Raw genomic sequence first — 26,147 nt, 5'->3', positions numbered from 1 at the left:
GTAGCCACCCTTCGCTCCCTCCAGGTGCGTGCTTGAAGAGCAAGCAGTCTTTGAATGGGGAGTGCCCGGAAGGGAGGGAGCCGTTCCGAGCCCAGCCCCCCACAGGTCTTCAGTCTTGTGCTCCTGCGCAACTCAGTGCCGACTGGCTGTTATCCTTGCCCCTGACCAGGCCACATAGAATCAACTGGGGCCCACCTCCCTACAGCACTGCGGTCCTACGCTCCTGCGCTGCTCAGTGCCTACTTCCAGTTGTCTGTGCCGCTGACCAGCCACATGGATGGGGTGTTTCAACAGGGAATGCGGCTGCTGCCGCCGCAGGTATGAAGGCGGTCTCTGCACTTTAATTTGCAGGCAATTGCAATGGCAGGCCCACTCGGGGTTTGTGGGTCACTGCTAAGCTAGACCCGTTGATGGCAGCCGCGATCCTCGCTTTGTCCTGGGAGGGCACACTATCTCAGGCTGTAGGGGGGAGGTCCGACAATGCAAATGCCGTCCCCCCAGGTGGGCAGCGGTACCACATTTTTCGCGGCAACCCGAGCCCGCACCTTCACCTGTGGGCTTTCTCCTCCGCTACTCTGTGTCTCTCTCTGCGTCCCTCTGGGGGACAGCGCTGTGGTAGCAGCTGAAGTCTGGGGGGAAGCCTCTTATCCAGGGCCTTTACCCACATGATCGGGAGTCAGTCAGCACTCTCTGAGCTCCTCCCTCCGCAGGTCAGCAGCAGCGCCACACCTCCCACGTCAGGCCTCGATACTTCCCGACCGCCGCAGCAACACTTCAAAGGAAACCCACTCAAAGCTTGTCCCACTTCAAAGGAGGCACCAGGCATAAATATTGGACCTCAGACACTAACTCTTTAGTTCACTTCTGGATCTGTGGGACTGCTCTGCCAGTAAGGACTGCTGTGCTGCTTAAATGACTGCCATCACTGCTGGACTGCTGCCCTAAAGGATGGCTGCCTGCTGTGCAGATCTTCTGTCTGCTGACCTTTTGTCCGGGTGAGAAGGAATGCACCTGGAACCTGTACCCAGGACCACCAGAGTGACTTCAAGGGCCAGTCTCTTGTAACCAGCACCTGGACTCTTCAACTATGAGTCATACCCTGCCAAGTGGTGCCACCGCGATCCAGGACCTTTGGAAGTTGGCTTGAAGGTGTTCTGCCAGCCCATATGTGGATCCAGCAAAACCGACACATCACCTCTGCCGCAAGGATTCTTCCACCACAACGACTCTACTGCGACCTCGCAGGCCGCATCGGAACCACTGTTGCTTGAATCATCCCCGACGCCCTTGCAACACCAACTTCTTGTTGATGGCAGCCTTGTCGGCGACGACAGACCTTGCATCACAAGCCCCGCAGTCACTTTGGAAACAGCCGGTGCGCAACGCATCCTCGAAGCAGGACTTCACATCGCAAGCTTCCTTTTTCGACAGCCTCCTCGAAGACAACCTAGAACCTCGCATCACAGCCTTGCAGCTCACCTGAACCAACACATCACCTCAGCTGTGTGAGGCATCATCGACGCAGGACTTTGAAATGCTCTGCAACAAGGATTTATGCTACTCTGTTCAGCATGGCTAACTGTGTTCCTATAGCCGGCCCGGGCTCCAAAGCGGTTGGCCTGCAATTGTGACTTTGACCTGGTCTGGCACAACCAAATATCCACAGTTGGGTCTTTGTCCTTTTGGTGCTATTTTCACTTAAATCTTTCAAATTGCATATCTTTGGCTCAACTGATTAAATGTTTGTCCTTTTGGTTGTGTTATAGTCTTATAAGAAATTACTCTATTTTTCTAATCTGGTGTGTGAATTTTTTTGTGGTGTGTTTTCACTGTGTTACTGCTTGAAGTCTTGCACAAACACTTTTCACATTGCCATTGAGTTAAGCCTGACTGCTCTGTGCCAAGCTAGTCTAGGCTTGAGCACAGGTTAATTTCGGTTTGCTTGTAACATGACCCTGAGAAGATTTGAGGCTACAGCTTGAGTAGGGTTCCCCGCCTCAACCAGTAACCCAATTTATTATTTTCTTCTTTTGTGGTCACTTTTTAATTGGAATTTCAAAGACATGTAGGTGGCCAACTCACGCTTACCCAATCCTGACACTGATCAGTATAATGCAATGCAATGCTCATCTATGACAAAAAAATTTCAGTAGGCAATATGCTCGGTGTTGCTAAAAGCTAGACCTTTGTTACACTGGCTGCTACCAGGTGTTTCTGAAGCATGAAAACCTCGATCTACTGCAATGAAAATATAGGGCAGGGGAGGGAGGGTGGGAAGTCGACAGATGACGGAATAGGTAAAATGTAATAAAAACTTTAATAAAAACCACTTACGTTGCACTCGCCGCTTCGCTGAGGCGGCGATGCCGCGAGCAAAAGGTACGTGTTTTTCTAAATTTTTCTTTAATTTTACCTATCTCATCGCCTGATAACTCCTCACCCCACCCCCATCCCACTGCTCTTACCTGTGCAGGCCCTGAAAATATGTCCTACCTTTTGAAGCCTTCGTAAGTGTCCTACTACAGGATTGATCAGCAATGTGAAACTTAGGCAAAATACTGGGAGGTCCCTTCCATGATCAAAGAGTGGTTAAATCAGTATACATAAGGTAATATTCACACATCGGATCCTCAATTACTGGCTTGTTCAGCAAAGTTGCATGTCATTTTAAAGCAGGACATGTATTATTTATCTGCAGGCGCAATTTACACTGGGTTCTCCAAGTTTTGCACAGTTTGCACTTTCTCAGATTTGTAAATTTGAACAGCACGTGGCACAATTTCGACCACTGCATATTTTTAAATAAAATCATCACTACTAACTCATTCAAAGGTTAGGCGGCAGCGCACACAGTCTATTGATAAAAAAAAACGCTGGTAAGTACTAAAACAATAGATATTTTTTTCAGGTGAGATCATTTTACCCTCAAAGCTATCGGTGGAATCCCGGGCTGTGGCACTTAAGGCGACTTGTATCAAGCTGTCCAGCAGCCTCAGACCTCGCAGCTGTTCTGTTGCCAAACCCAAAGCCGCCTGAAACCAGATCAATGTCAACAACAAGCACGACTGAAAAGGGGGGGCCCTCGGCCCCCCCGCACGCATGGCGGCGCGGCGACCGTCTCACCTCCTCTCCCCTCGGGTCCTTCGACGGTGGGGGCGTGCCCTGGGGGCGCGGCCCACCGCCGATTGGCCGGCGCCCCTCCTGACCCGGATTCAATGGACTGGTTCCGGGTCGGGGGGGGCGGGCGATAGGAGGGGCCACCCGGCCCCTCGGGAATAAGAGGTAGGGAGCGCCCAGGAGACCCCCTTGTCCCTGGACGCTCCCTCGCTGAACGTTGTGCCCCGCGTTCGGGGCTTCTTTGTTTTGATAATTTTTTCCCGCTTTTATTTTGCAGATAGAACGAGCGGTTCCGTCGAGCCAGCCGTCGTGGGATTGCCAGGATCGGCATCGGCAGTATTGGACTTTCCCCTGTTTTTTCCTTATAGGGTCCCAGGACGTGGAACTAGCGCCGAGGGACAAAGGACAGTAAGGCGCCGGCTGATTGTTGGGTGCGCACGAAGGAAGAAGGTATTGGTTGGCGCGGGGGGAGGGCAGAGACGAGCAGCGGGCCAGCTCCCGTCGGAGGTGTGCTCCGGGACTCGAGAGGGCAGGGGGAAGGCTGCCGGTGAATCAAGCGGCTGTTTGTTGGGATAGGGGAGGCGCTGTACAAATACCGGCAATAGTACAAACCGCTTATAACGCGGTTCAGAGTAAAGTAGAAAGCCGCGGTTGTATTGGGCGGCTGTTTCTGCAACGATACCGGCTGATTGGTAAACCGCATAGAGAACGCGGTACAAAGAAGGGTTTTTCCCGCCTTGTTCAGGCAGAACGCTGAACTTTGTATAAATTGTTCGTCACGCCTGAAGCTAAGCAGGGTCGACCAGGGCAGGACCTGGAGGGGAGACCCGAAGATTGTGGGGCTTAGAATTTTTTGATTTAAAGCGTGCAATTTCGCACAAGTAATAAATTTAACTTCGTGTTAAGATTTACAAATGCTATTTATGTCTACAAGTTAAAGCACAAATGTTATTGCTTATCCCAGCTGCCCTGTGTACATTGGTATGGTAAAACAAGGGGCCATTTCGTACAAATGTTATTGCTTATTTATTATTAAGTGATTTATTGTCGTGGTATTGCACAAGGGAACAGTGCAGGGGAATAAGTGTTTTAGTGGCACACAGCAGCAGGGAGGTGGACGGGGGGTTGCAATTGTCCTCTGTTATAACTGGGTTTTCCGAAATCTGCTCCTGCTTTGTTGCACGGTGATAATACTTTTCTCAATTCCAGGCAAGCTTAGCGACAGAAATTGACTCGGGACAGGACGTAAGGGCATCCAGCACGCATCGTGGTGTGGACCGGGACCGCAGACCATTATCGCAGGCGAGGACGAGGGACTGGTCGGTAAGAGGGGTACGGGGGGCTGGCATTTCATCGTTCCTGGTGGCCGCCGGGTGGGTCTACATTAGGTTTACTCACCCCTTACATAAGCGGACAAGCCGCTAGTGTTGCGGTCGCCGTTGCATGGTGCTGAAAGCCCCCTGGTGACCCTCCATCTGAAAGGTACACACAGTTGACCTGTTGGGAACTAAGTAGGCAGCGGGTGTTTTTGGGGTTAGCGTCATGCCAGGTCCAAGGGGTGGAAAAAGGGGGTCCAACATGGAGGCTATGATGCGGGCTATGATGCGGGAGATGAGCGACATTAAGCAACAGCTAGGACAAATTAAGGAGCGGGAAGCTCGGTTGGAGGATAGAGAGGGCGAGGCACCGGGCCCGTCCGGGAGACCGATCCGCAAGAGGGTGGCACCAGTGCCAAGAGGGGAATTTGTCACCCCGCAAGGGAAACCTAGGTCCAAAAGACCCAAGGAGGCGGTCCCCACCCCAGGCCCAGTGGATCCGTTACCCGCCGCACCGCCCGCGGTGGTCCCACCCCCGCATGTGCCTACACCCATTGCCCCTGTGGTGCCGGTGCCCGCAGGTCAACCAGTAGACGCTGGGTCTGCTCCCGCACCGGTGCCCACAATCCCGGGTACAGGCGGGCCACACCCGGCGCCCGCCCTGCCAGCTGTGCCAGGACCACTGGGCATAACCCCAGTGGTACCTGTTGTCCCGGGGGGTAATGTAGATTCAATGCCACCCGAATTGTTATCTCAGTTAACGGCCATGATGCCATGGCTCCAAAAAGGGGGAGCCTTCCCGAATTCTGCAGACCATGCGGCAGAGGCGGCAAGGTTTGTAGACAAAATCAGATCGGCACCGGTCGCCGACAGTGTTGCATTGCCAATTTCTTCTCCCCTTGCAGGTCCAAGTGTTCCCCAGCTGGACGGAGTAAAAGGGCAGCCGCCCCAGGTGCCCGCACTTGGTAAGGAAGTGGCATTGCCGCTCTTGGGGGACGGTGTGATACCTTCCAGGAGCGAAAATCTAGCTCAGCATGTGTCATTAGCTGTGAAAGAAATGATTTGGGCTGATAAATACGTGTACATTTATTCATTATTGTTGGATAATAGGGAAATGGAGCAGGCAAAAGCACTGAAAGAGTGGATGCTCCCAAGTGAATGGAGGGCGCAGTGTACTAGATTCAGGGTTGAGGAAAATCTCAATAATTGGATGCAAGCATGGGCTGTTTTCACTGCAATTAAGGCTGAGCGTCCTCCAGATCTGCAGGCTGCATTGGCTTGCTACTCGAGCAGGATTGTGGGGTGGAGTCAACAGTATTCTGGGGAAGCATGGAAGGGTTATGATGTCAACTTTAGGAAGGCATTGGAATTCAATAGATCGTTGCCATGGGACTCGGTAGATTCCATGGCTTGGCACAAACAGTTCTCTGACACTGCACCGCCCCCTCAGTTCGGTGCGGTCAAGGCGTTCACTAGACCGCAGCAGCCCTTTCGGCCCCCCCAAACGAGTGAAATACCTGGGAAATTTAGGGCAGGTGGGCCAGAGAAGAAAGGGGTGTGCTGGGATTTTAATAGGCGTACCTGCACAAGGGCCGCGTGTAAGTTTAGGCATGCATGTTCCTCCTGTGGGCACCCCTCTCATCCAGAAACTACCTGTAGGTCCAAGCAAGGTAACACAGGACAGAGGGGTAGGGGAAAGCCACTATAAGTCAGACAGGTTACGCCCCCCCACTCCAGTGGATGTGGTGGCAATGATTCCATTGTTGAACAGATACCCTGACCACAAAGCGGCCACCCTACTCCAGGAAGGTTTTTCTAAAGGTTTTAGGATCCCGGCCGGGGGATACACAGGCAGTGCGCACTGTAGAAATCAATTATCAGTCAAACACAATCCGGCTGTTGTGGCCGCCAAAATTGACAAAGAGCTTTCCTTAGGCAGGATAGCTGGCCCTTTTCCCGCAGTGCCAGTACCCAATTTTGTGTGTTCCCCACTGGGAGTTGTCCCCAAGAAAGAGAAGGGGCAATTCAGATTGATTCATAACCTGTCAGCGCCAAAGGGGGCGTCACTGAATGATGCCATTGACGAAGGTATCTGTAGTGTTAAGTACGCCTCTTTTGATCAGGCTGTTACCTTATTGCAGGCCACTGGACCCGGGGCGCTGATGGCGAAATCAGACATAGAATCCGCCTTCCGCCTCCTCCCAGTCCACCCGGCGGACCAGCATCTTTTAGGTTTCACCTTTAGGGATAGGTTCTACATGGACAAATGCATGCCTATGGGTTGTTCTATTTCTTGCGCCTACTTTGAGATGTTTAGTTCATTTCTTGAATGGGCCATGAGACAAGTGACGGGCCATCAAAGGGTCATGCATTACTTAGATGATTTCCTCTTCCTCGGTACAGCGGGTTCTCAGGAGTGCGCACTGGCACTGCAGGAATTTTGCGTGCTCATGCGGGCTTTTGGGGTCCCGCTTGCGCCTGGGAAGACGGTGGGCCCGACCACCTGCTTGGAATTTCTGGGCATCGAGATTGACTCAATGGAGAGATGTTTTAGACTACCCAGGGACAAGGTGTGCAAATTCAAGACATCGCTACAGTTATGCCTCCGGGAGGAGAAGGTCACTTTGCAGCAATTACAGGAGGTGGTAGGGCAATTGAATTTCGCACTAAGAATCATCCCAATGGCTCGCCCCTTCTCTCGCTCCATCGCGCACGCGATGAGGGGGCTGAAGGAAAAGCACCACCGCACGCGCCTATCGTCTGAAATTCGCCAGGATATGCTCATTTGGATGGCATTCCTGGAGGATTTTAACGGTAGGGTGGTCTGGCCCGGCCCGCTCACGACATCGGCGGAGTTGGGATTATGGACTGATGCGGCCGGTAGTGTGGGCTTTGGTGCCATCCTAGGGAATAGGTGGGTCGCTCAACAATGGCCAGAAGAATGGAACACATGGGGTTTGCTCAGCAACATTGGCTTCCTGGAACTTTTTCCAATATGGGTGGCACTGATGGTTTGGCCCGAACACCTATGTAACCAATCAGTGGTGTTTTGGTCAGATAACATGACAGTGGTGGAATGTATCAATCAGCAGGGGGCGCGGTGTCCTTTCATACTTCGTCTGATCAAAGAAATTGTTCTGCGGTGCCTTAAACTGAATGCTAATTTTAGAGCCAAACATGTCCCTGGTGTTTTAAACAATGCTGCTGACTCCCTTTCTCGCTTCAAAATGCAGGTTTTCAGGGAACATCTCCCCACAGCAGACCCCTCGCCAGCACACTTCCCAGCAGTACTTTGGCAGATTGGTGCCCCAGATTACAGGACCTCGTGGTCGCTAGCCTAGCCCCCAGGACCAAGACGGCTTACGAAGGGGCGTTTCTGTCTTATTGTTCTTTCTTGGGGCCACAGTGGGAAGTGCTTTGGGCGAAGGAGGATGGGTTTGCAGCCTATTTAGAATGGATGCACAAAGAGGGGCGCTCAGTGGCAGCGGCGACCAGACATAGGGCAGCAGTGTCATTCTTCGCTCAAGCTAGGGGCTTCAGGGATCCCACTAATACCTTTATGATACGCAAGGCTTTAAGGGGATGGCGCCGTATTCAGGGACACCAGAGGATAAGAGGAAGCCCATGGGGTTGGCCCGGCTAACAGCCTTACTGGGCACGCTGGAGATTGTTTGTAACTCGGAGTGGGAAGTGCTTCTTTTTAAGGCGGCATTCTCCCTGGCATTTTATGGGGCGCTGAGAATTGGTGAACTTGTGGCAGGATCCAAGTCTGACATATTAGGTGGCTTGCAGAAGGCTGGGGTGACGATAAGGGGTGACACCATGTGGGTGATTATCGAGAAATCAAAGACCGATCAAGAAGCTAGGGGTCACACCATAGTTCTGCAACGGGCCCCCGCCAACCCGTGCTGCCCGGTGAGGCACGTAGAATCACTCATGGGACTGATGGTCGGTTCAGCAGGCGGGGCGTTGCTCTGTCACGCCGACGGGAGCCCCTTGACCAGGTATCAATTCAGGAGAGTGTTCGAAATAGGGGTTACAAAAGCAGGTCTTGATCCTAGAGATTTTGGATCTCATTCCTTCAGGATTGGGGCAGCAACTGAGGCGGTGGCGGGGGGCCTCCCGGTGGAAAGAGTGAAGACAATTGGAAGGTGGTCATCAGACTGCTATAAACGTTATGTTCGGATTGACATGCTATGATTACTTGTCACTCACGCTTGGTCTCTTTCCGCTCTCTTACAGTTTCTCAGACCTGTTACGCAGGGGAGGAATTTGTCGTCGGGCACCGCCAATATTCATCGGCACGGAGCGGCGAACAGGAAACAACAAAGAACAATGTCTGGATTGTCGGTCATTCATATGTGAAGCGAGCGGAATGTGTCTTCCTGTCAGGTGACAAGAAAGAAAGGGCGGCACAACTAGGGTTGAATATCACGTTCTTTGGCAGAGGTGGGTTGTGTCTTCACGAGTTTAGGGGATTCTTCCAAGGGCTGTTAGCACGCCAGCGGTCTCCACCGTCAGTGGTGATACTTCACCTTGGGGAGAACGACTTGGCAACACTGGGCAGGCGCATCTTGATTGAAGAGATTATCTCAACAGCGGGTTGGATAGCTAGGACCTGCCCCGGGTGCACGCTAGTATGGTCACAACTCATACCTCGACTTCAGTGGCGGGGGGGTCATTCGGTCAGGGCGTTGAATCACTCGGTAAAGAGGATCAACACACGGTTGGATAGGTTGTTTCGAACCCCCGTGTTACAGTCAATACCTCATGGGTGCATCTGGGGTCACAAGTATTACTTGAAGGACGGGGTTCATTTGACAGAAGAGGGTAATGTCCTATGGTCTGACAATATCTGGGCTTGGCTAGAGGGCTGGGATAGGAGGAGTGTGTCCTTAGGCAGGGGCTAGAGGGGGAGGCCAGATCGTCGGTTAACAATACTGGCCTGTGGCGGTAAGGTCATTATCGGTGAGCACATATTTGAGGTCTGAGGGGGCGGGCATCATCCTATGGAGGTTCCCGCCCGGGGGGAGGGGCCTGCGGGCCACTCCCAGTACTCCAGGGGCAAGGTAATATGCAAAGGAGCGCGGGTAGGAGTAGTTCACGCTTTCCTTAGGCTGGTAGCCACCCCGCGCGCGTGGACTCATGACGCCACCGGCGCAGAGTAAGGGCCCTCCTTTAGTGGGTAAATGGAGTTTGGGGCGTAGACCGGGCAATTCCCGGGGTAACACTGCGCATGCGCACTTCTAGGGGGGAGGCGCAGCTTGTAGGACCTGACACCGGTAGTGACCCTGCCATATGGCCAGAAATGTACAAAAATCAAGGTAGGATGTTTAGTTTAAGCTAGGAACAACTTGTATTAGAGTTTTGTTAAGGTCAGGCTCTCAAACTTGTTGATAACAATTGTATAACTGAATGTCCTGCTGATTTTTGTATTCATTGTTGATTATGCAATTAAAACCTTTTTTAATTTCATACTTTAATAAATACGGCCGGGCGACTAGCGCCCGCCTTCCAAAAAGTAAAACACGTCTCGTGTCCACGTTCCTGGGTGTTGGGTGCCGGATTGGGGGGGAGGCGGCAGCTAGTCGCTGACCATGTGAAAAGGGGGGGCCCTCGGCCCCCCCGCACGCATGGCGGCGCGGCGACCGTCTCACCTCCTCTCCCCTCGGGTCCTTCGACGGTTGGGGCGTGCCCTGGGGGCACGGCCCACCGCCGATTGGCCGGCGCCCCTCCTGACCCGGATTCAATGGACTGGTTCCGGGTCGGGGGGGGCGGGCGATAGGAGGGGCCACCCGGCCCCTCGGGAATAAGAGGTAGGGAGCGCCCAGGAGACCCCCTTGTCCCTGGACGCTCCCTCGCTGAACGTTGTGCCCCGCGTTCGGGGCTTCTTTGTTTCCCACCCACCATCCCTTGGTACAAAGTTTAAGCAGCATTATGTCCGGTTTAATGGTAAGTTTCAAAGGTATGGACCGCGGGAGAGAGTAGGCTGTTGTTGTATTTTGTGATCTGTTGTTAGGACTTTTTCCCCTTTGTAGAAAAGTGATGTGTGAAGTGAACTGTATTTGAAGATATGTGTCTTTAGGCCTTTTTTCCCTTTGTAGCTATACGTTGATATTGTAATTTTGAGTAACATGAGTGAACCAAACTGTAATGTTATGCCATGTGTCGTTAGGCCTTTTTTCCCCTTTTAGCTATGCGTGGATACTGTTATTTATTAGCCAGTGTAGTTGTCCTTTAGAATTTTTCCATAGGTCGTCGTATTTATTAGGTATGGGACATGCGGTAAGGTCATTATCGGTGAGCACATATTTGAGGTCTGAGGGGGCGGGCATCATCCTATGGAGGTTCCCGCCCGGGGGGAGGGGCCTGCGGGCCACTCCCAGTACTCCAGGGGCAAGGTAATATGCAAAGGAGCGCGGGTAGGAGTAGTTCACGCTTTCCTTAGGCTGGTAGCCACCCCGCGCGCGTGGACTCATGACGCCACCGGCGCAGAGTAAGGGCCCTCCTTTAGTGGGTAAATGGAGTTTGGGGCGTAGACCGGGCAATTCCCGGGGTAACACTGCGCATGCGCACTTCTAGGGGGGAGGCGCAGCTTGTAGGACCTGACACCGGTAGTGACCCTGCCATATGGCCAGAAATGTACAAAAATCAAGGTAGGATGTTTAGTTTAAGCTAGGAACAACTTGTATTAGAGTTTTGTTAAGGTCAGGCTCTCAAACTTGTTGATAACAATTGTATAACTGAATGTCCTGCTGATTTTTGTATTCATTGTTGATTATGCAATTAAAACCTTTTTTAATTTCATACTTTAATAAATACGGCCGGGCGACTAGCGCCCGCCTTCCAAAAAGTAAAACACGTCTCGTGTCCACGTTCCTGGGTGTTGGGTGCCGGATTGGGGGGGAGGCGGCAGCTAGTCGCTGACCATGTTGGATATCCGCGCGCACACAGGCCAGCGAGACGCATGCCAACGACATTTAACACCAGGACACAATACCTACAGTAGCCTAAAGTGTCCCGCGACTTGTAAAAGAAACATTTACCATTGAAATGAGCAGTATGTACTAGGGACTACAACTGTTGCTTGCTAGCCTTAGAAACATCCAAGGCATACCTCGTTTACTTCTTCCTTCACTGTGCAGAAGCGGAGGTTTCTCGACAGCTCCTCCTCGTACGTGGCTGCCTGGGACGTCCACTTATTGCAGTCGTGTTCCAGGACGTCTAGCTGCTGCTGTAAGTCCTTCATGGGCACACTGACGTTTTTCTAGAAGACAAAAAGACATTTCTAATAAACGCATCAGAATATTACGCCGAAGTCAAATTTGAAACGCCTGCCCACAAAACTTTATGAAAAGATATGCATTTGATGTAAGGCGTGCAATGTGGTATGTTGTGTTTTACATAAATAGATAACTAATGCAGCATTCACGATAGAATACTTGCCGAGCATTAAACATAATATAGATAGGGCAACTCGGAAGGCTAGACAGGCTCTGGTGACACCCATGACCTTTGCGGAAACTATTCTGAGGTCATCAATTTTGGGAGAGGTCTGCATGCTGAGCCTGCTCGCAGCTGACGACTACCCTTACCCCATTTTCATCCCTGACTCACACTTCACCCCAATCCCTTTACCACCTGCTATACTATCCTCGTGTTTGCCTCCCCCCACGCCCTTACCGCTCCCACTCCCGAATCTGTTCTCTTCCTCGGTCCTCTTCTCTATAGTGTTAAATTCCCTCACCTCTTTTCGTTGTACATGCCTTGCTTACTTCAACTCATTGTTTGGTAAAAACCTATTTCTTGCTCTAACTCGTCCTCTCATGTTCTGTTCATCTGGTCTCTTCGGTTCTAACTTTGTTGTCTACACAACTCTATTTCTCAACTTCCCTCCTTTCTCTGTCTTTCTCTCTCCCGTCTCATGTATCTGTGTATGTGTGTTTCCTTCGTTCTAGTTCTCTAATTCTTCCCTTTGGAGTTTTTCCCTATCCTTCTACCTCCATGTCAGCTTCACACGCTCTCTTAAAAGCTCTGCCTTTTTTTACATCCAACAATAGCACCCTGATTATATTGTTCCTTATATAAACAACCCTCTGGTTGTCTCATTCTCCATAAACTGGCAGTAGCATCCAAGAGGTACAGGCCTATGCAGGATGCCACCAGCATAGCCACTCGTTCGTGAAAGCAAGCTTGCAAAAGCAGCATTCTCACACTCCAGCCTGGGATCTGGAGGCAGAAGGTCACTATGTATCTGCCACTCACCAGCACTTGCCTGGGTGGTATGGTAGAGCCGTGAGGCGGTAGAGGCTCCATTGGGGTGGTAATGCAATTATGGAACTTATAATGTGGTGGTGGAGCATTGTATGGTACTGTGATGTGGAAGTGTCGTGGTACAATATATAGCTTTGTTGCTGGGTGGTATCTCAGTGCAGGGGTGGATGTATAGTGATGTGAGAGAGAAGTAAAGTCCTGGGGCAGGGTAAAGAATTGCTAGGGCTTGATAGTGCTCTGTAGGATTGTTGTGGAAGCTGGTAGTGTAGAAGAAGATGTCTGCAGCTGTGAGGTAGCAGTGCTGTAATCGGATACTTATGGAGTGATACATTGGTGGGGTGATATTGTAGAAGTGTGGGAAAGTAATCCAGTGTTGCTGAATGGTAGCTTTGTGCTGTGAAGTTCTAGAACAACTTGCCCATAAGCGCATTAGGGCGCCTTCGACCTAATTTTTCCGTCACTTTGAGGGTGTTTGGTGTTGACTCTGCTATATAGACAGGAAAAGAACACAAACATAGAAAAAGATGGGACAGCGCTCCATGTTTGGCCAATCCCACATGCATAATTTGTATGGGTGGGAGCACTGATGCACAGTGCTTTGTTGAAGTGATGCAGCCTAAAATCACTGCCACTGTACTTCAGTAGAGCACTGTACGTCGGCACTCAAAAGCCAGTACCAGGCCCTGTGTTACACCCACTGTGTGATAGACAGCAGAGTGTTCAATCAGGCAATTCGCTATCAACTGTGCTGCTAGCATCATGGAGGACCTTCTATATTGAGTTCTGTTCCTCTGGTGTATCAGTGTCACCGGCTGGGTTGAATAAGGAAGTGTTGCAGACATTAAACTACAGATTTTAGTGCATAAGCAACTGTGTAACGTTCTTGCATGAAGGAGGATGCAGTTGCCTATGAGGTCGTATGTGGGTAATTAATTGTATTTGTAAAACAAATATATACAGTCATACCCATTGATCCTTCTTATGCAATGCGACAAAACCATACGGAATCTTTGTCTACCCAGGGTACAGATGCAATGCCATTGGTTCAAATACTGGCTGGAATGAAGAGGACTTGAAATGAGGGACATAAGTTGAGAAATATGTACCCTACAGCACTATGAGAGAGAGTTGAATCCTGCTGAGGTGGTTGTATGCGTGTATACATGTGTGTGCAAGTGTGTACCCATTGGTTTATGAAGGAGAGCATGGTTACATTTTGTATGATTTGATATTGCTAATCCAGATATAATGGTGGCGATTCTTGTGTGTAGACGTGTGTGTATGCGAGTGCATGATTTTACTATGTATAATTGTATAATGTTAACGCACATATAATGGTAGCAATTCTCGGCATATCAGAGGCGTCCATGTCATGATGGTGCCCAACCTAGGGCAAAGGCTGACACTGGCATAATGGTGGTAACTCTCTGTATATTATGGGCGTCCATGGCATAACAGCTTCCATCTATTGCTCTGCTGACCCTAGTACCATGGTGGTAATTCTTGGCATAAACAAACAAATTGATCTTTTGTGGACAACATTATTGCATTTCCAAATAGATATCCAAAGCAGATATTTGCATGATAGCCACCTCTGCTTTCTGAAACTCTTGCCAGTTAGTAAGATTGAAATACTACATCTGCTGCCAAAACCTGTATGGTCTCTGTAACCTGAAGCAATAACACTCCTGCATGAGCCTGTAAAATATATATAGATCTTCTATGCACGCCGCGAGACAACAAAAGTGTTGTTATTTTTTCTTTTTAATTTTCCATGCTACACCTTCCCAGGAGATTTTCGGTTATAACATACAATTGAGAACCTACTTGGAAGGGGCAGGAAAGAAAACTGAAAAGAAGAGACATGTAGGAGAGTTGATGATAAATACTATGAATAATGCTTGGCCACGTGAAATTGCATTTTTTAACTGCCTGTGTCGCCTAGCCCTTAGGACATCTTTAGGGAAATTGTACTGAAAAGTGCACAATTTTGCCACCATTCTTCACACTCGTTTTAGGATGAGTGAGTCTTCAACACCACTGGGGAGGAGTCAGGCTTACTCTGCACACTGTGAAGTCCTGGAATGTGTCATTGGTGTCCTCTCAAAAACAATGACCTTTTTGCATATTTATTTGTAAATATGTGCTTAGAAATGTGACATTGGGACACAATATTAAACATGTTTGTGTGGAAGAGTCTCAGGCACCCTGGAAGAAACTGATCTACTTCCTCTCTGCATTTTGGAAACAGAATTTGTTTTACTGCTTTTAAAGCTCAGCATCGGCCACTGGTGAAGTGGAAGCACATTTGTGGTGCGGTGGGTTTAATTAGTGTGGTGATAGGTGTGGCTTTATGGTGATGGTTTTGCGGTACTATGGGATGGTAACCCTGTACTTGGGAACAAGTCATGCAAGGACTGAAAATGCAATGCTGCTGTGGTAAAGTGATGATAGAGTGTTGGCGTAGTAGTGTGCTGTTGAGTTTCTCTACGGCAATACAAAGATCTACTATGTGGTGAAGATGGGAGTGTCGTGCCTAGGTAGCCGTTTGTGGGGTGGAAGTGGGTTAAGGAAGTGATACAATGGTGCAGTAAGGCGCTAGTGTAATGGTATGGGGTGGTAGTGCTAATGTGGTGGTTGGGGTGGTAATGCATTTATGTTGGTTGATCATTCACTGCTGAGAGGTGACATTATTGTGAAATAGTGGTGAAATTTCTGTGTTAGGGTGTTAATGTAGGGCTAGAGGTGGTGGTGTTTTTTACTTTGGTGTTGTGTGCTGGTAAGCATGGGATAGAGGTTTTTGAGTGGCCAGTCTGAGGTGGTTTGAGGTAGTGTTTGTGGCAGTGTGGGTTTTTAGGGAGTTTGTTTTGTAATGGAGAAGTAGTGCAGTGTAGTGGTGTAGGTAGGTAGTGCAGATGTATGGGATAATACAATCTCGCGGGAATATGTGGTGATGTGGATTTTAGGACATCTCTGATTTGAAAGTGTGATAGCTTGTGGCATGGTAGGGAGGGACACAGTACTCAGGACTGTACAATTATGTGGAATAGCATGGGTGATGTTGCAGTGGGGACTCTATGCTAACCTTTTGAAAAGTAAGTTTCAGAAACCTACCTTGACAAACCCAAATTAACAACCTATCAAATTGACACCAAACATTGGCAAAGTCAACAGGTGTGGTCTTGGCATTCTGTGTGATTGTTTATTTTTTATTTTTTATTGCAAGCCTATACCACTGAAATAAAAATAAAAACAAGCATTTACAATGCAACGGTCTCGCCTTTGCCAAAGTTAGAGCTATTGGCATTGTAAATGACAACATTTTTATTTATGTGTTAGTTTTGAAAACTGATAAATAAAGGGCATTGTCATTTACAATGTCAATAGCTTAATCTCTCGCAAATGCGAGACCTATTGCATTTGCACCCACACACACACACACAGAGAGCCACACACACAGAGCCCCCCCACACACACAGAGCCCCCCACACACACAGAGCCCCCCCCACACAGAGCCCCCCCACACACAGAGCCCCCCCCACACACACACAGAGCCCCCCCCCCACACACAGAGCCCCCCACACACACAGAGCCCCCCCACACACACAGAGACCCCCCCACACACAGAGCCCCTTCACACACACACAGAGCCCACCCACACACACAGAGCCCCCCATACACACACACACAGAGCCCCCACACACACAGATCCCCCCACACACAGAGCCCCCCACACACACAGAGCCCCCCCATACACACAGAGCCCCCCTCACACACCCACACAGAGCCCCCTCACACACAGAGCCCCCCCACACACAGAGCCCCCCACACACACAGAGCCCCCCCACACACACAGCCCCCCACACACACACAGCCCCCCCACACACACTGCCCCTGCCAGTGACAGCATCAACACAACTACTGACAATCACACTCCTACAAGTGTGACAATACAGACTATTCCAGGCCCCCAAAGCTATAAGAATAGCTTGGGTGGCGGGCATTAGTCCTAAATATCTGTTGCTGTGCTCATCTCTAAACTAGACAAATAGCGCCACCATCTGATATACTGTTATATTGCCAGTGTTGACAATTAATTGCTGGTGCCAAGCACGGGAAACCACCAGCTCAAATTAAGCACTGCAGCACACCCCTCCCTGCTCCTAGACGTGCTAAGTTCCAATTGTTGTGCGAGTGACAAGTTATGAACTGAAAAGGCATTTGCCACTCATTATAGAAGAAGGTAAAACTAAAAACCCGTGGCTGTGTGTAACAGCTCTGCTTCACAACCACCTTGGAGGAGGCTGTTAAACTTCCTTCTGGAAGGAATGAAGTTGGGCAATTGTCCCATTCAGTTTTTAAATGAGATTATCCCAAATTTACTCTGCATTGTAAATGCTGGTTTTATTGCTGTACCATTTTATACAGATGGAGGTAGTTAAAATGGCCGTAATGTATGTGTCATCTTTAGAAGATTTTCCCTGTGGCTATCCTATCCATCCAGCTTCCTTTACTAATGTGCACAGACACCCACATTTATATATTTTTGACATTTCGAATTGGAAATTTTCTAACCATTTGTCTCCCTCTGCTAGCCCATCTATGTATGTGTTTTTAACCCATTTGTTAGTAGTGATACGGATAAGAATAGCACAGAGAGGAAAGAAGTGGAACCTTTCAAACATTGCCAAGACACATTATTGCAGAAAATGTCATAAAATCTTTGCCATCATCCTTACAACTGGAGTGAATGAAATACTTGATAGATCATAAAAACAGCCACAAAGGTTTTTAGGTTAGCTGACCACCTTTCAACATCACGGCCCCAAATTCGGGGACCAACTATGGTACCAGTATCTGAAATAATCACTTTACCACTTCTGGCTGTCCAAGATATGGGCATAACTCAGATCTTAAAAAAAAAATCACAAAACTAGAGCTTAGGAGTGAGTAGCAAATAGCAGCAACCCTTTCTCCATTTGACCGAGGTTAAATTGTATCCAAGACACATCACCAGCCACACGCACTTCATAATCAGGGGACAGGTGGAGAGAGAGTACACAGACAACATTCCTTGTATCGACGAGTAGGTGTTCAAGATATCAAGCCGTGATAAACAAAGAGGTCAATGGTCCTATACTCCTTGAAACTAAACTCAACAAAGCATTCCTTGGTGGCTCACAGCAAAATGTGTAAGTTACCAATCTAATTGGGTGGGAGGAGGGGAGGGCGAGATTAGGGCCAGACTCTAGTTATGGCCTTACAGGCAAAATCTGCCTAATTTGTCCTTGAGTTCAGCCAGAGATTAGCTCTGCACACTAAGACTTGCAAAATTTCTGCAAATTTTTTTTGCCATTTTTTCCTTAAGGTGACTTTTTGTTCCCGGCTGTTCTGGTTTCCATTTTAGATTTAAAGAAATGGAGTGTGGCCTGGGATTCGCACAGACCCTCCCTAGTACAGAAGTGCTACAGGTATTACTGGCGGGTATAGATGGCCACATCACACAAACCCTGTAGAGTCCGAACCAGCTCCTGCTGGAGAGTACACTGGAAGGGATGCGCAATGAGTCCATTTAAATCCAGTTCCACGTCTTCCAACTGCACAGGATAAAAGCTGCTATCGGGTGGCAGTATGGTGTCTCTGCGGGATCCAGCGCTGAGCTCCGCTGCGCCTACATTAATCCCTGGCTCGTCCTGATAAGCCTTATGTCTACTACAAACTTCTGCTGAGGCAGCGACAGCTCTTGCATACGAGTATTTTGCTAATGCACTCAAGAATGCTTCTCTGACGGGGTATTTGTAAATTGTGTACAGCACAATGGTCTCATAGCGCACTTCTTGAGTAAAATTCCCCCTCCCTGCCTCCCGCTAAGAGACACGCTGGCAGCAAGGACCCCAACCTCCGGGCAGCCGTCACCGAGAAACTATAAAACATACGTCCCAAACGAAAGGGATGTCGTTTCACGTTAGGACCATCCGTACATAGGTTCATCTGTTCTAGGTACGGGGCTCTCCGGCTCACACGGGAGCCCGGCAACCTCACTCCTTCTAGATGCGGGGCCTAGGGCAGCTTCTCCTCGGCCGGGGCTTCCGGGTGGTCGCCTGGGGAAGCCCTCCGGGGAAAGCCAATCACGGAGCTCCCTACCAATGACGCGGGAGGAGTCTCTGCCGGCTGGGCCAATCCCAGCGCGGCCTTTTAGTGACGTCGGCGGCTGCTTCCGCTCGGCCCGGTGCTGCGGCGGTGATCTCGGGTCCTTCCGAGTATAGGGAGTGTTTCCTTGAGGCATCGAGGCACTGAGGAAATAGGGAGAGGCAGAGCGGTAGGATCTGTAAGCGACATTGGACAGCATCGAACACGGACAGTGGGCGGGCGGGAGGGAGGAGGCACGGACAGTGGGCGGGTGGGAGGAGGCACGGACAGTGGGCGGGCGGGAGGGAGAAGGCACGGACAACGGGACGGCGAGAGGGAGGGTGTGGGGGGCGGGACTTAAAAAAAGACACGGATACGCCCCCGAATCGCGTCGTGACGGGGAAAGAGTAATTGACAACCATCTCTTCCAATGGCTAGCCTCCATTTATGGAGCTAGCCAATGGAAGAAGGGGCGGGTTCAAGTCCCCAATACTTCCGAGTGTAGGGAGTGTTTCCTTGAAGCATCGAGGCACTAAGGAAATAGGGAGAGGCAGAGCGGTAGGATCTGTAAGCGACATTGGACAGCATCGAACACGGACAGTGGGCAGACGGGAGGGAGGAGGCACGGACAGTGGGCGGGAGGGAGGAGGCACGGACAGTGGGCGGGCGGGAGGGAGAAGGCACGGGCAACGGGACGGCGAGAGGGAGGGTGTGGGGGGCGGGACTTCAAAAAAGACACGGAAACGCCCCCGAATCGCGTCGTGACGGGGAAAGAGTAATTGACAACCATCTCTTCCAATGGCTAGCCTCCATTTATGGAGCTAGCCAATGGAAGAAGGGGCGGGTTCAAGTCCCCAATACTGAGATAACATTAAATTTTGCCTGCGCGAGCACTGCTGCGCAGTGCAACGGCCAGGCGAAACCTAATAAGATAAAACTGCAACTTGAGGTGAAAGCGAGGTAAGCCTGTGGCCTCCACACAGAGGGCTATATTTTGTAATTCCATGAGTTGCCGATTTTTACATGTTCATGGGTAACAGCTATCTATCATACGTTTCTCCAACACTAGCTAAGCAAATCCACACACTCTCACAATCGAAACACGGAGCCTAGTGCTCTGTGGGACATTTTTTAAATATATGTCGCTGGCAGAAAGAAAACTAGCTATGCCAAATATGTAGTGATGGGATACAATTTTTGCGGACTATGATCTGATTGCATTTAACCTAGCATCTTGTAACCTGCTATTGCACTTAGCGCTTTTACTTAGTGAGCCTCTAAAACTAAGGACACCATTCTCATCGACTACGCTCTCTGCTTGCACTTCGTCCACTTTAACCCAGTACTGTAACATGCTAATGAACTAAGCACTTATACTTAGGGAGCCTTTAAGTTCATGGACGCAATTTGCATTGGCTATTCTCTTTGAGTGCACCATGCGCACTTTAGCCTAGTATTGTAACTTGCTAATGCACTAAGCACTTATACCTAGTGAGCCCTTAAGATCATGAACACAACTGTTATCGACAAAGCACTTTTATTGCATCTTGTACACTCTAGGCTGGGCCTGTAATACTCCTGCTAATGCAGTAAGCACCTATAATTAGTGAGCCTTTAAGATCACGGTTACAACTGTCATCAACTATACTTCTGAACTGCACCATGTCCACTCCAACGTTTCAAACTGTAAACCTGCTAATGCACTAAGCACTTTAAGATCATGGTTACAACTGTCACAAAACGAAATAACTCATAGAAACTGCTGTATATGGAGACAGAGTCACTGGGTTTGAGGTGTTAAAACATAAGGACGGTTGGACTTGTATTGTGGTCTTTACTAACAAAGTGTTTTACTTTACCTGTTTTTAATTGTAAGTTTTAATCAACTGAACAATACAAATATTTATTCATTCATTACTTTGTTTTAGAACCTTCCTGCTTGTGCTTTATCTGGTATGCTAACAATCATTATCAGACACTGTTCGGGTATGTCAGCTTGCCTGTCCAGCATGTTTCCAGAACAAACCTCTGTCCAGGAAATGGATCATGTCACATTGAACCAAAAGAGCTAGCAGACATCTACACAATTATTTTGTAGGGTACTTGGTTCCCACTGGTATTTTGGTGCTATCTGAGCAACAGCATAAGAAATCTAGGTTTAGACTGCAGAAAATTAGGTGCTTGGTTGTTTCTGATAAGTCAGATCACAATGCTGGGACTAGAATGAAAAAAGAAAAAAAAAATGACATCACAGTAAAAAAAAAAAGGTTGACATCATTCTGGATTGGAAAACTCAGACAGCAAACCCTTGGAATGCGACCATGTTGAATAGGGATGGATTTAAGGCTAGCCAAGCCTTCTTCTGCAGGAGAATTGGAATTTCCTCGAGCTGGCGGGCATAAGAATAAGAACCACATGTTTAACATCTCTTTTCTCTATGCTTTTATGCAGTGCCAGTTGATTCCTCAGTATTGTGCTCCACACCTCACACAGAGGAGCATGTTGCACTTAAGAAGATCCCTAGGCTAGCACGGCTGCTGATGAGGCGATGCTGATGAGGTGATGCTGATTGGGTGTAGCAGGATCAGAATCCTCACCACATACTGAGCGCAAGGGCCAAAGATGCCCTGCCTTCAACTCTACAGCAGTGGGTCCAAGTGACCCCATCCCTGCCCTTGGTAAGTCTCAGTGCCAGCTTCATGTGGCTTTGTTCGCTCTCAATTACTACCTTGAAGAAACCTCCACATCACGTGAAAAAGATTACTGTGCACATGCAAAACTATCGCCTACAGGCTAGTGATCCTCAGAACGAAATAATTCAACTTCAACTGTAAGTTTATTTTTTGCTACAGTATATGCTATCTTACACAAAAAACGTATAGGTGTGTATGAAAAGTTAAACTTCCAGAAACAACAATAAACACACTTATTAAAAAAAATCAAAAATTAAATATTTTTCTATGTTACTATCCTATAGATCTTGTTAAAGGGCCAATGGATATACTATTGGCTGAAGTATATCATTAATCCAAATAATGTTCAAGATGGTGTATCTAAAGGTTTGCCTGACTCTGGTCATGCAAATCGCCCTCACTCATATCAATTATCCCTGATAATGCTCAAAGACATCTGAAAAGACTTTCATCTAGTTTTCTGTTACCAGACTTCTGCTTCTAACTCACTTGACCAAGGCTATGGAGAGTAGAATGCCTGTCAACGATATACTACCTTATGCCAGCAAATTCCATTATCATTGCCCAACTAAATGCAACCAATGTTACCAGCAATTGACAGAAAGGAGATATATAGTCAAGTGTTATTTCTTATTTTGTGATTGTACTGACAAGAACTGAAATCACTGATTTGCGGGAACTTGTGGCACTGACTGAAGCAAACTCTGTTGTGTGCTATGTTGGGCCAACGCAGCTTTGCCTAAGAAAGAAGTGACAATTCGGGGGTCCATGAAACTCATTTCAATTGAATCCCAATCCGGTATTTGTAAAGCGCGTACTACTCACCCCTAAGGGTCTTAAGATGCTGGGGGCCGTCCGAGAGATTAAGTGAGCTATTGCCCAGAGTCATATAGTGCTAAGCTGAGCTGGCGCCCGATCGAACTGTGAGACATGCGCTCTGGAATCAGCTGCTCTGGCCACTGCACCACACCTATCCCACAAATGTAAACATTCCCATGCCATACATTGATGTAGTAGAGGTCAAAAGAAAGGCAGTCCAACTGATGGCAAGTCCTTGGTAGTCTTTGTGCGAGAAAGCAGGCAGTAAGGAGAGGGAGTGCTTATCAGTGTGATGCCTGATTGATGGTGTCCCTCGGCATGACTCACTGCATGTAAAGTGCCATTTGAGTGCACTGGGGAAATTGGGCGCATTTTAGTTTGCCCTTCAACTGACTTCCATGTCCAATATTCAGGATTCAACACTGCTTTGTTCGACCAACAAATTAAAAGTTTGAAATTAAAACTTTCTATCCCAAAACAGTACGGTGCAATTCCTGCCATAAGAGTTCAAATAACTGATTTTTAACAAAGATTGATAATAGAAAGGACAAAATAGCCAAGTCCCTGTGACGATCCTGACCCAAAAGTAAGTGGCACAACCAATTATACTATATGTTTACTTATAATGCATAATGAGTGGCAGAGTTTCTTGGCTCCATTGGAGTAGCTTTTTCTGGATGGCAGGAGATGTAGCTAGTCTTGGACCCATCCTTCCAGATTGCATTTTGGCACAGAAGTTGAAGTGGAAATGAACTGCTCCACACTGTGCAAACGGCGAGAGATTCATCTTTTATGTAGCTTGACTCTTGCATCTACTTACCGAATGCTGTGCTGTGGAAGAGATGTCTGTTCCGAGGCGAAGAGCCAGTTTATATAAATGCCTGATATGAGTATGTCGCTCGCGAATATGACTGAGGAGAATTTTTGCTTGATGTGTCTCCTCTGCTACTTCCGGTGGCTCACCATTTTCCAACCCGTCTGATTTGACAAGGTTTTCTAGCTGCGAAATGTTAGAGAGAATTTAGTTTCAAAATATATTGATTACGAGCTATGAGATCACAAAACAACTCTTCAGCCGGCTTCTAGTGGCCAAAACTAAAGCTCATACATTCTCTGCTCCCCTCCCAAAAAGTTCACAGGTGAGAGAAAACAGGAACATGTACTTCACTCAATGTAACTTTGACACTTACCTCTTGCCTAACCTGGTGGAATGTAGACATTTTGCTCAGAATATCTTCATGTTCCTTGATTTTGTCTTTTACCCGCTGATGAAGCTGAACAAGTTCAGCAATTTTCTTACAACGTTCCCTCTCAAGGGTTCCTTTCAGGCTGAGAAGTTCCGACAGCTTAATAGCGTACTCCACTTCGGCATTAAGTTGCTGTCAGAAAGATAATGCTGTAAGTTCCTTAGATATGCTCCAAAATGTCCATAGCGCGGCACATATAATGAACATGTTGCTTAATGATACAAGTAGTCGAAGACAAATGTTCTAATGATTCAGATACTACAAATTCCATAACTCTAATGGACGTCGGCAGTTGGTTAGCCAAACTAAAGACATCCATTATGCATACATGCCAACATTTTAGAACAGGTAAATGAAAGATTTTGAAAACGTTTTCGGGAGAAAGGATTTTCCCCATTGTTTGGTAATGAATCAAAGGCAATTTCAGGTGGGAGACAGCTAAAATAAATCCAATTAGAGTTTCAAAAATTGTGAGCCTCCCACCCGAATCGGATCTATTTGCATGTATGTTTATGGGTTACGCCTACTGTAATAGGCCTGCTCAGGTGGGATTCTGTGGCTTGCAATTCCTGTCCCGCCAGTGTGCACCATTCTGCTTTCCTATGTTCTAGCCCCTGAGCACGACCCCATTGATTATACCCTCCCCTCCAGCCAGCTTTTGCTTTTTTCTAGGCAGAAGAGACACATCCATCTCACCATGGCTTCACCTAGTCATTGCTGAGAAGAAACATAAGCCAACATCAACAGAACTTTTGAAAAAAGTACACAAACCATTTAATTCTATTTTTCGGTAGAGCCGCGCTACAGCTGGACCGCCACTCCTCCACAGTGACAAGGGGATGGAGTCGGGACACCATGTTTGTGGAACGATAGCATCTATCCAGTTTTGAGTAGGCAGAAGAAAGAGCTGTATTTTGCTTTTCAGAAGCTCTTTAAGTATGGAATGGAGTCCGGTGTGAGGTGGTAGGTACTAATAGCTGGTTGCAAGTCAGAATATCGTAGCACAGATGTCGTCTTATATAAATATGGTGGCCTAAAAATCATTTAACAAAATATCACTCTTATCTTGCCCGATTTCACTGGAACAAACTCCCTTTCCATATTCGTTCCTGTTAAGACCTCCCCAAATTAAAAAAATATTAAAAACCTGGCTGTTTTAATTGTTCTTTCGTGCTATAAAGGAGCAGATAACATAACATTCGGTGTTGATATTAACTCAAATAGGGCGATACTTCAGTATACATTATTTGGACACAATATTTTTGTCAAACAATATTTGATGTTTTGCACCCTACCTCAATATCCTTATTGCCTGATATAGTCCTTATAATATAGTCCTTATTGCCCTTACCAGCAGGGGTGTGCTTGCATAATATCACTTTCAGAAAAATTTCTGACATAAGAAGTGTCCTAAGTATTGTCTATAAAAATATTACCCCATTAGAGTTAATAATAAAACGTCTATTTTTGATTGACATTTCTGTAACAATGGTCTGCTTTAGCAATCTTTGTGTGTGGGGGGCAACGGGGGCTTTTAATGACTCTCGCCCTTTATTGTCTCCCACCTGTGCCTTGGGCTCATAATTGCTGGGAAGGCATTTAACAGCTTAAATTGTCCAAAGTTGTGAGCAATAATCATTAAATATACCAATTTTCAAGACTTTAGAAATTATCTTTTGAAGTTTAAGTGATTGCTATGACAAGATAAACAACTGACGTATATGTTTTGTCTTTAATTATAAGTAAACACTAGAACCTAATTTGGAAAGTGCATTTGACATTTGACTCATATGACATGGTTATTTCTTGTTTATTTCGGTTATGTGTAGTACAGATTGTGTATTCCTTGTCCTTAGTTGCAACCATTTACCAGTTGTTCACAGCGTACATCTTCATATTAGCATTCAGGGGCGGCTACTCCCCAATGGCGGAGGAGTGTCACCCCAGTGGTTCAGACCCAGCAAGTGAAAAGTAAAACGATGTTCTATAATCTACCGGCTCTGTGCCCGTGCAGGAGGGAGGGGTGGGCCCGGGGCATGGGAGGGAGGAGGAGGAGTGCTATGTGCACTTCTAAGTAGTACGCATATATGTTTGGCTGGCCAAACAAAAAAACGCACTTAGTACTTCCAACCTGGCTGTATTAAACAGCTGGGTTGGAGAAACAGCACAGACTCCCTGTACTGAGCAGAGAGTCTTTTTAGCCCGCTCAGGCCAATCCCCGCACTGTTCTCAAAGCATGAGAGCAGCGCGGGGATTGCACAGGGAGTCTGATGCTGCCCCAGTGCCTGCTGGGAATGAGGCGTGACAAGGGAGGTGGCCGTCAGCTCCAGATAAGTGTTTTAAAAAAAAGGTTTGAACACAGGGTTGGATCGGGATTCAAAATCGGGCCGGGCACGCCTACATTTGCATACATGCCAACATTTCAGAAGAGCAAATAGGGAGATTAAAAAAAATAAAATCGGGAGAATGGGGCCTTGAATCGGGTTACTGTCATGTATGGGCTTTGGAAGTGTGCTGCTGCAGGATTGGACATTTGAAACACAAATGCAAGT

At 48.0% G+C, this 26,147-nt stretch overlaps 1 protein-coding gene across 3 annotated transcripts in view; it reads right to left on the bottom strand.

Annotated features, from left to right (window-relative positions):
- The window catches only part of CCDC141 (coiled-coil domain containing 141), an 808,330-nt gene that overhangs the window by 153,263 nt on the left and 628,920 nt on the right, over positions 1–26,147 (bottom strand). For all 3 annotated transcript variants that reach the window (XM_078681492.1, XM_078681494.1, XM_078681493.1), the window contains exons 15-17: positions 23,539–23,727; positions 23,169–23,348; positions 11,551–11,700 (exon numbers count right to left, since the gene is read on the bottom strand). In XM_078681492.1, the coding sequence (XP_078537618.1) occupies positions 11,551–11,700; positions 23,169–23,348; positions 23,539–23,727 (519 nt within the window). The remainder of the gene's footprint in view (positions 1–11,550; positions 11,701–23,168; positions 23,349–23,538; positions 23,728–26,147) is intronic.

The sequence above is a fragment of the Lissotriton helveticus genome, chromosome 3_1 (assembly GCF_964261635.1).
Source record: "Lissotriton helveticus chromosome 3_1, aLisHel1.1, whole genome shotgun sequence".
In the NCBI taxonomy this organism is placed as follows: Eukaryota; Metazoa; Chordata; class Amphibia; order Caudata; family Salamandridae; genus Lissotriton; species Lissotriton helveticus.
The sequence above is the reverse complement of the archived record's forward strand: the minus strand, read 5'-3'. Positions and strand labels throughout refer to the sequence as shown.